General features: G+C 27.7%; 2 protein-coding genes across 2 annotated transcripts; both read right to left on the bottom strand.

The window, feature by feature from the left end:
- Positions 1–699: 699 nt before the first annotated feature.
- Positions 700–3,134, bottom strand: LOC112592130. Its single transcript, XM_025336119.1, has 8 exons — positions 2,919–3,134; positions 2,664–2,828; positions 2,395–2,487; positions 1,976–2,306; positions 1,639–1,894; positions 1,208–1,432; positions 1,030–1,143; positions 700–976 (listed from the first exon to the last, which is right to left on the bottom strand). The coding sequence occupies exons 1-8, from the start codon at positions 3,132–3,134 to the stop codon at positions 700–702; spliced, it is 1,677 nt and encodes a 558-aa protein (XP_025191904.1).
- Positions 3,135–4,732: 1,598 nt separating this feature from the next.
- Positions 4,733–6,821, bottom strand: LOC112592131 (zinc finger BED domain-containing protein 1-like). The gene is made up of 3 exons (XM_025336120.1): positions 6,632–6,821; positions 6,272–6,518; positions 4,733–6,206 (listed from the first exon to the last, which is right to left on the bottom strand). Exons 1-3 carry the CDS (start codon positions 6,819–6,821, stop codon positions 4,733–4,735), a joined length of 1,911 nt encoding a protein of 636 aa, XP_025191905.1.
- Positions 6,822–11,393: the final 4,572 nt, after the last annotated feature.

Genomic DNA, 11,393 nt, shown 5'->3' with positions numbered 1-11,393 from the left:
CCAATAAGTAAATTATATTATCTTCTATTTTTATACCTAAAAGGCTAAAGCAGTATAGCCCATAACTGGCATGACTAAATTCTTAATTCAGTTAATTCTTAGTTTCTTACTTCTTAGTTATCCGTGCTACAGATTAGAAGTACAGACTAGACAAAATGTATTTACACAAGTAAGAAGTCAGAAGTAGGTAACAAATAAAATACATAACTTTTATATATAATAATTTATTATTTTTATTAGTGTTATGTATTAACTAGTTTTGAATGTTTTTTCTTTTTAGCATTATTTTTGTTTTGATTTTTATTCATTACAAGTGTGTACTGACGCATTCTCATAACAATGTAATCAGATAAAATGAACTTTAATATTTCAGTTTTGTGATCTGCACATGGAAATTTGATTGGACCATATTCCTCAAAGAAATTATTCAAAGTGAGCTCAAAGACATCATTACTGTCACAAAACTTCGAAAATGAGTCTTCAACAGCTGACAATATTTTAAAAACAAATTCATTTGGATGGATCAAACCGCCTTTGGTTTTTAGATTAACCAATGTAGCTTCTGGTTTATCTGAATAATTTTTTGAACCTAGGAAAATAATTTACTTATATAATATCTTATAATTATAAATATCTTACCTATAATTAGTAACACATTTTTAAATTTAATGTTGTATAGTTTTAATTAATAATACTATATTAAAAGGTACCAATTAATGCTTTTCTGCAAAGTTCACAAGTAATGCGCTTGGTGTAATTTTTAGTTATGTATCCACAAATGTAATAAATAACACAGTCCTTAGTTTCAGCTTTAAAGTAACTGTGTATACTTGTATCAAACACAATATCAATTTCAGTTTCTTGTACAACCAGCATGTCCAATTTTTGTTTTAATAAATTAATTTTATTAGTACGCTCTGTTGTATCATTATTGAAGACATTTTTTAAGTCATCAATAGTTATTTTTGGTGTACCACTGTCCAAAATTTTGCAATTCCCTGTTTTTGGTGGTCTTAAAATAGAGTATACAGATAGGGTCTTGTATATTTTGTTTTGACTAGTGACAAATACTTTCTTATTGTGCGAGGACAAGGTAAAGGTAAGATGTCTTGTTCTCTTAGAAATACATAAGTTGATGATGAGCTATAGTAAAGGTTAATTTATTTTAGGATAATTTTATTTTAGAAACATTATATTCTGGACCTACCGGATTTTTAACAAAATACATAAAAGAATCCAATCTTCAGAGTATCGTCTATTTTTTTTATTTGGATTTTTACTAGTTTTAATTATTTCTTGAATTAAAACTGATTGAGGAGCACTTAGATTTTTTGAACTCATTATCTCATTTATAGATGCATCAGATAAAATCTTGGTTTTCTGTTGCACTTTTTCCAAATCAAAGTTTAATTTGCCAATGATAGTTCTCAGTCTAAGCATACATTTAAAATTTAGATATATATTGTAGAATAAATTACCTAATTAGTAATAACTTGGTTGCAATAATTTCTTTAACTACTTGTAGTCTGTACCTACACTTTTTAATGTGTTTAGTATAAATTCATTTACCTAATTTACTTAATTAATGTACATAATATGTAAACATAACATTTATAATTTAAAATATTAAACTGTTACCTAATATTGGTTTTTTTCAATATTTTTCTATCCTTCAAAATTATTTTAAAAGCTCTACGCCTTCTTGGTGTAAGTGTTCCTCCAATATAAGGTTTCTGACTCTCCATTTTAGATAAACTTGATTTACGTTTGTGAAAATACCAAATCAAAGAATCACAGGATTGACATCTTTTTTTCATATTATCCATTATAATTGGACATTTTATATGACGCCATAGTGTATTGTTTTCCAATACTGCAGTTCGTACAGAAATCCCTTAATGGTATACAATCAAACAGAATGAGATATATTATATTATTTTAATTGTGTGATAGATGAATTCCGTTGGGTACCTACCAGGAAAATTCATTAAGTTTGGACCACCTCTACAAATTTGTTTGTAGTCAATTACATTAATAAACCTTGATATATCTCTTAAATTTACTGGAAATTCAAGTTTAGTGCTCTGTTGATCAATATCAACAGATAATTGGTACACGTAAAAACAAATTTCCAAAGTATTTTTAAATACTAATTGCTTTTCAATTTTTAATTGACCATCAATAAAATTTGATTTATAAAATACTATTTCTGTATTACTTGAATATGTAGTCCATCCTTCAGGTAAGTTAACTCTTTTAAAATTGATTAAAAGGGCTTCAAATGACAATGATTCATCATTGTCCACCTAATAATTAATATTGATATTTTTTAAAATTAATTTAAATTATGATTTAAACATCTTATAAAAACCAAGTTAGTAATAAAGATATTACTTTAGGTATTTTTATGCATTTATTGGGCGGCTCTCCATCCAAATCAAATTCATTTAGTAACACATTTTGTGGTTGAATTATTGCTTTAGTTTCCTTTTAAATTATGATCATAATAATTAAAAATCAGTGATATACACGCAGTAATTTGTACACAAGTATTTAATATATTAATACAAAAGTATATGCAAATTATTAGATTATTTTTTTTAATTTGATAATCTATAACTTAAAATTACAGGTACCTATATTTTATAATATGCTGTACTTACATTTTCTTCGAATAATTCCTTACGGCATGATCTTTGGTCATACAATTTGGCATAATTGTGATCTAACAATGATCTCTTACCTCTCCCTATAGTTTTGTTTTTTAAATCAAAAATAGTTGGAATAGTTCCTTTTTTTAGGCCGCATTTTATTCTACATCCAACATCCTGTAGGTACATTGGTTTTAAAAAAAGAGTAAATCTAAGATATAATTGTTACCCTATATAAATAAATTAAGCATTTAATTAAATACAAACTGCAGCAATATCCTGTGGACCTGAATAATTAGAAATTATATCTTCGGATAAAAAATGATCAGCACATACAAATTTCACCAATGTTTCATTACAATTTGCATTGCTTATAGCTTCTTTCCATTGCAAATATAGTGCTTTCGGTGGAGCAAAAAAAGAAATGTTTGGTGTGTGTTTTGTACTAACACACCCTTCTACCGAACACTTTTTTACTTTCATTTTTAAATTCATAAGATAAACAAGTTGTTTCAATAGTTTAACTTAACAATCAAATGTGTTTATTTACAATTGTATGTTTATTATTATTTGAATTCCATTTATTTTTAGTAATTTTTAAATTTGCCTCCATAGATCCATGGTAGATAGTCAATAGTTTAAAATTAAACCACTATTAGCGCTAGTAACAGTTAAGGTCCCATACCACTGTGATAACGCCAGACATTTGCGAGTTCTACTCCCTACCCCGCTCACCTTATCGATGCCAGTCCATTATATCTTAGTTAGGGATGGGAAGTTTCGTTCAGTTGGGTGAACTAGTTCGTTCGTTCATCGTTCACTAAACTGAACTAGTTCATTGAACTAGTTCAAATGAACGATACATGTACACATGGTAAGATTAACGTATCGTTTTAAATCGTTCACTGAACGTTTACATACTTACATGATACGTCTTGATAGTTGATAACCTTAAGAATTCATATTATTTTCGTTCATTCTTGTAAAGTTGTAACAGTGGTTTGAGCGATATGGGTAGGAATAAAAATTAAAAATATATGTATATAATATATATATACACAAAATAATATTATTATGAGGACGTCGCGCCCGCATGTGTTGTCTCCGTCTTACCAACGTACAACATACTACATAGCAAATTTCCGTACAGCAGAATCCATTTAATGTCGTTAGCTTTAGTATTACAGTCAATTGACCTAAAATCAAACTTAAAGGTTAGAGTGTTATGTAGGACAACCCTTGGGATTTTATTAATATTATAATTGTTATGTTCATTTTAAAATTGGTAATATTTTACGTAGTTCCAACTCACTTTAAAATGAAAATTTCAAAAAAATCCTATCAGATGCTCTAAATAATCTTCTCACCTTAAAGTTTGAAAATAGGTAAATTGACTGTAATACTAAAGTTAACAACATTAAAAAATGGATTCTGCTGTACGCTAATTTGCTATGTTATACGTTGGTACGACGGTGACAATACTGCGGGTGCGACGGCGACGTCCCCTTAATAATATTGGTTTTTGTAACCCAGGTAACAAACGTATATCCTCAGGTTAACCTGGCTGCACGGTAAACATTTGCCAATCACGGATATCTATAACCGTGATAGTAACTAGTACCTATGCAATTAACAAGTTGAATGATATACCATAGACCACGAGTTATAGGTAACTACCTATATAGTTACTAGTTAGTACCTATGTACATTCGTAAATCATAATTCATATAATATTATAATCCTAACGGCTAACCCCAAAATGCGAAAGTGCCAAATCGTTTACTCGTTCCGTCGTGGTTTCATTTATTAATAATTCATTTTATGTTATAACATTATAGTTTAGGACAATTGACAGTTTAATTTTTATATGTTTTATTATTTTTTATTTATTATTGTTATTTATTTTTATCGTCGTTTAATGTGTTGTGTGTTGTGTAGTCAATTGTGGTGTTAATGTGAATTTTACCTAAAAGATAAAAACAAAATATGTTACATTTTTTAAGTTTTAACTATTCAAATACTTGTAAGTATGAAGAAAATACAAAATAATATATATATACATTTTTTAAAAGTATTAAATATCAAAGATTTTGATTTAAAAAGAGCACTTTAGATGCTTTGCTTGGTTTAATCCGGTTTCTTTGTTCAGTTAATGTCATTCCAGCTTTACTAAACAGGCGTTCACACGGTACTGATGTAGCTGTAATACATAATCTTTTTAACATCAAATTATATAAACGGGGATATTGAGATTTTCTATTTTTCCACCAGATAATAGGGTTCTCATGTCTATTTAAAATTGGCTCATTCATATACTTATCCAATTCTATTATTCCAGCTGCCTGTGGGTTATGCGAAGCTCTGTTCCTGTTGTACTGTTCATCAAATGATTTCCACAACAGTGAACTACTAATACTAGGCTCATCAATTTGTTGAGGATTGTCATATTGTGTTTGTGTGTCTTCAATTTGAACAGAACACACTTTTTGTCTTAATTTGTTAAGAGCATTTGTATATTTTTGTTCACTAATATTTGTAAATGCCAACTTTTTATACCGTGGATCTAATAATGCAGCCTGTGTAACTAGATCATTATCCTCTAATGGTTTCAGACGAGAAGTTATCTGCTGCTTTAAGGTTAATACCATAGTTCTTACATCAATCGGTAAGGTTATATCTTGTTCATACTTCCTCATAGACTCAAAAATGACACCAGTAAATATCAAGACAACTGACAGTGTGACATATTGATCACCACTGATTTCCTTTGTCACCTCATAAAAAATTTCAAGTACTTCTGCAGCCTTCTCAACAATAACCCATTCTTCTGGAGTCAACATCTCAACGTTTGATTGAAGAACAGCCAATGTTGAGTTTATTGCGTCTTTCACTTTGACAAACCGTTGCAACATGTCATAAGTGGAGTTCCATCTTGTGGCAACGTCTTGTATGAGTTTTAGCTGTGGCATATTCATCTGATCTTGAGTGGCATGTAATTTTGCCAATGCATGATGACTGCGCTTAAAGTATTCAACTATACTCTTAACTTTCAAGGTGACCGATGAAATATCCTTAAGACCATTTTGGACAGCCAGATTCAATGTGTGAGCAAAACATGAAACCTGACGATAATTTGTCTTTTGGATAGCATTTGTGACATTGGCTGCATTGTCACTGACAATTGCTGTCACTTTATGAGTAATGTTCCAATTGCTCACAATTGTCATAAGTTTTGCTCTTATATTGTCTCCTGTATGTCGTTCACTAAATTCTGTACAGTCAAGACAGAAGGATTTCAACTCTGTATTAACATCAAAAAAATGAGCAGTTGTGGCCATAAAACTTGTGTTCTCATTTGAAGTCCAACAATCTGTTGTAAGACACACTGCTACAGTTGAGTCTATTAAACATTGTACATTGTTTTTGCAACTTTCATAAAGTCTCGGCATTATGTTGTTAGAGACCGTCTTCCTGCTTGGCAATACATATGAAGGATTCAGCATATTCAAAAATATTTTGAACTCAGGGTCTTCAACAAGAGCAAATGGATAATATCTAAAATAAAATATATTATTTATACATTTATCAAACATATCAGGTACACTAAAAGTATATATTACCTCTTCACAATCATTTTAGCAAGTTGCTCATCAAACTGTTTTTTTTTTGTAACTGATAGAGGTCGAGATTGTTGAACGAAATCAGTCAGTCGTGTTTGTTTACGTGGACGATTAAGTGGCTGTTGAAAATTATCAGATACACTAGCAATTATTGGAGTCAAAACTGAACTGGTCTGTGCTACGTTAGGTAAACTAATAGATGCAGTTGAGGTACTTGGTTGTGGATTATCAGGTTCGTTAAGTGTATCTTAAATAATAATAAATTGATTATGAAAGTGACATTTAAGTAAAAACTTGAATATTTTTAAATACAATTATTAATAATAAGAATTACGAATAAAAACAAAGAAATTTAAGTACCTCTTTGATCAGATTCATTTCTATTTATAGACACAGTTGGATGCCTTGCTGTCAAATGTCTTTTGAGATTATTTAAGCTTCCACCAGAAATACTCAATTGTACACTGCAGTAACCACATTTGGCTTTGTTACCATCTACCAGCTCAAAATGATTCCATATTTCCGATGTTCTTCCTCTGTAGTATGGCATTTCTACTTAAAATTATTAACTTTTGTGTAATAGATTATAGATTTATTTGAAACTATATAATTTGAACTTAGATTTTTTATTTTCAAACTAAATAAATGTTAATATATTTACATTTTACTCGCTAATGTAGGTTTATACGTAATATATAAGTGTACATTTTTCAGAACATTGAGCCTGTTCTGTTCTGTTTTGTTAAAAAATAAAAACAAATCAATGAATATAATGTGCATCAAAAGTGTTAAAATTTAAATACGTTTGTTTACTTGAAACAATTATGAAATAACATTTGAAAATGTATAATATTTAAGTATACATTTTTTATTATTTATAATTATAAATGTTGAAAATTAATATAATTTAAACTAGGTATCTACACAACTTTTTAAGATACCTACTATACTTAAGTAGTTTTAGTAATTATAGCCTACAAATATACAAAATTAGCATTAATAGTATCCATATGATACATACATAGGTATAATCCAAAAAATATCATAAGACCATATTATATTATTACTCTCAAAATATTTAATCTGTGTAACATAGTTCATTATAGTTTCACTTGTGAACCATACAATAATAAATAAAAGCAATACATTTTTGACTAATTAAATAATGTAATTAAAATCAATAATATAATATAAAATATGAATATTAATCTATTAAAAATTCATCAGATTTTTAATTTTTTTTGTATATCTATAGTATACACCTACATTGTAACAGTTCCACAGACTTAAATCTAAATAAGATATTTCAGTTTGAAAGGTGCCTTTAATATTAAAAAAAAGTATATTGTGGTGTTGTAAAATTAATCTTCTACTACTCTATTGATTTTTGAACCTTAATTGTAGAGCACTCTTGTAAAGTATTTGAGTAAATTTTTTTAAATAATTTTATAGTATTTAGAATACTTTCTAAATACTTTTTGAATTAAGTATTTGGAAAGTAATTTAATTAAATACTTTTATGCAAATACCTACTTTTCAAAATTAAACCAAATTATTAGTAAGTGTCACATATTTTTTTTGAAAGATTTAATATTTTACTTATAATATTTTTGTTACTCATAAATGGTTCAAAAATGTAACATTGCAATTTTAAATTAGTAAATATAAAACTAATTTTGGCCAACCGACTAGTAAAAACTAAAATTAAAAAAGTATTAAAATACATTTAAATACAAGTATTTGTATTTGTTTTTCAATACTTCTGAATGGATGTATTGGTGTCTGTTTTTAAATACAATTTAATAAGTATCTTTTACAAGACTGCTTATGAGTTTACTAGGTACCTAAAATAATATTTATCTATGTATACAGATAGGAAACAGGAAGTTCAAATGTGAAATTATGATATTTTAGAATAACAATAACTATATTGACATATTGTAGTTACTTAAAATGGAAATGCAAATTTGAATGTTACAGATCCTTTTCAGTCCTGGGTAAGAATTTAATACAATCAACACAGACAATCACTCAGACAGTAAAATAATGTTTTAAAACAAAAACGTTGGAAGACCAAAATATTAAATTCAATTGAATGTGAGCAATAGTGCAATAGAGTTGTATTAACTATTAAAACACATGCCACATGGATCTTTCTGATACTATACTGTAGGAATAGAAAATAAATAAACAAATAAACACTGATATTATGTAAAATATTCGTTTATTTTTTTGGAAAGTATTAGTTTTTTGGAATCAGTAATACTGATTGTCGATCAAGACTACTTTCTAAAAGGCTATTCAAACTGACTTTTATCATCTATCCCACAAGCGATATTGGAATAAAATAAATTGTATATTACTACTAATAAATCATAATAAATACCTAAATAATAGATACTAGGAAGATTAATGTACAAGAATTATTTTATTTTATTTTATTAATTAATTTTTATTGTTATTAAAATATTAAATATTAATATAATATTGATTATGTTTTATTATATATAGTATATAAGATAATACATATTACTGTAAATGGATTGTGATATATAGTGATGTTAAAATTTTTTTGTTTATTTTAACAATTTATAATAAGTTAATTATGAATTTATAATAAAAGGTATATAGGTTAATTGCATTTATTTCAATTAATTTAATTTGCTTCATAATTGTTATATGATTTGGTGTAACTATTTGTACTTAAAACATTCACTAAAAATAAAGCCACATTTAAAAACCTATTAAATTATTTTAATTTTCAATTTTAATCTTAAACAAATCTGCTGTCTTAAATCTCTGCTCGGGCTATACGCTGTATAAACTGTGTGTTATATAACTAACCTAACTGTGTGTTGTGTTTTGCTTTTATACTATAAAAAGTAAGAAATAATATCAAATATGTGATATATCAAAATATAAATATCTTTGGGAAAAATATTCGATATCAAATGATATTTACATTTATCGATATCATGTATCGATATTTTTCATTTTATTATCCTTACTTATTTTGTTTGCTGTGGGTTACAATCTTCTTTACTGTCTATTATGAATATATATTTGGTGAATCATGAGCGCTTTTCGAAATAAATTTAAAGCAATGGGCATACATTGTAGTTTTATTATTAAAGCTATCTTTCACAGCTTTTACCATATTATTACATGGTCTGTAACTAAACGATAGTATCCTGATATTTCCAGAAGTTCATATACTTAAACTTCTCAAGAATACAAGATGCTATGTATGATGATTTTCAATTTGCCAGCCAATGTATGGTGGTGAAATCGGGATTCATCTAAAACAAAAATATATATATAATTTATTGAATAATAAACTTTAAAATACTAAGGAAATTTCAAACTCTATAAAATGTGCAGTAATTCCTAAATACTGATGTAGTGATAATATGAATCTGTCAATGTCTGCAGTTATATTCCATTTATCTTTCTTCTGTTTTAACTATACCGACCATTGCTTCAATTATTGATTCCATCAATTGGTTCACATTTCCTTTTGGTGTGTTTGTACTAGCTTTTTTACGCTTAATAAGTTTACGTATCAGGTTTCAATGCATTCAGAGGCATGTTTATCTTTGCAATCGATGTAAGAGATAGTATCTATTACATTTGAATGTCTTATGCACTCCTTCTGAAACACAAAGTTTTAGTGTTGCATCGCCTATTTTACAATTTAAAATGCATAATCCGGCCTTCCGTTATAAGGTTCTTAACCTTTATAGGTTAATTAAATTACGCTAAATTCCTCAATATTATTTTTATACTTTGCACAATAGTAGGTTGACTAAAATATTAGTGTTCTTGTCTCTAATTGGCTGTTGTGTGTTGTTCGTGATATACTTTTACATGGAGCTTGTGGATGCTCTTGAGCCTGAATGAGTTTTACTTGGTCTTGAACTTGGCGGGATATCAGGTCATCATCACTAAATCCTCCTTAAAATATAACACCATATTTCGCCTTGTATAAACATTTTGTTATCCACTGATAATATTATCAGCTATTATCAGCCAAACGTATGCTGTCTGTTTATAAAATAAACTTGATTATTCATAAAAATGTACCCATACACTTTCGTTTGTTTCAATATTTTCGATATGTTGTATGCCACTTTTAGAACATGAACTTCATGTTGTTCGACGTGTTATCCCTTTGTATTTTCAAACATATTTTGCATCTGTTTGTGCTGGAATCATCAATTTATTAAATACTGAAGGCATATTTTGGTGCCATGACAATTTTACGTTAGGTTGGAGATCTGACACCAACCTGGCACTCTAAGGCAATGTCCGAATGATAAATGTATAACAAACTACAAAAGTAACAGCACTAACAAAATTAACTACTAAGTTTTCCTTTGTAAAATATTATCTAACATGTCTAAATAAAAGCAATAACAATCCATTGTAGAATTACAAACGACTAGCCATATCTGAAATCCCCAATCCTAGTTCTAGCACTAATAATAATATTATATAAATAATGAGTATTATTTCGGAACATAATAAATCTTGCCAAATCACATAGAAATAATATTATGATAATTTGATATCAAAATGCAAAACCTGATTAGAGCTGTATATAAAATTTTATATATCTGTTGGATTTTAAATCGCAACGAACGATAAATATATTAATATTATCGGATGATATATCGATATTATCGCCAATCGAAAATATCATATGATATCGATATATATCGTTATAAATATCGATATTTGATGTTATCGATAATTTTGACCACATCCTTACCATCATTCATTTCATACCGCATTTTGTGGTGTTGGTTTGATAATAAACTCAGTTCTTAATTCATTTCAGTAGATACCAGAAACTATATATTTAACTTCTGACCTTCAACAGTTATTACTTTGTGAAACAGAATCTACTATTGGTATAACCATCGATTATCGTGTAATCAACTTCTCTTTGGTATTAGTAAGTATTAAATTTATAATTTATAAATGTATATAATATATAACAAGAGGCGCATAGAACACAACAACACAAAAGTGCTTTTATACAGTACGGGCAATTAAGATTTGACTATTTTCAAAATATATTTTCTTCTTATAAAATCTACTCATAGAAAAATATTAAACT

This window comes from Melanaphis sacchari, unplaced genomic scaffold (assembly GCF_002803265.2).
Source record: "Melanaphis sacchari strain LSU unplaced genomic scaffold, SCAv2.0 Contig1595_pilon_pilon, whole genome shotgun sequence".
Classification (NCBI taxonomy): domain Eukaryota; kingdom Metazoa; phylum Arthropoda; class Insecta; order Hemiptera; family Aphididae; genus Melanaphis; species Melanaphis sacchari.
The sequence above is the reverse complement of the archived record's forward strand: the minus strand, read 5'-3'. Positions and strand labels throughout refer to the sequence as shown.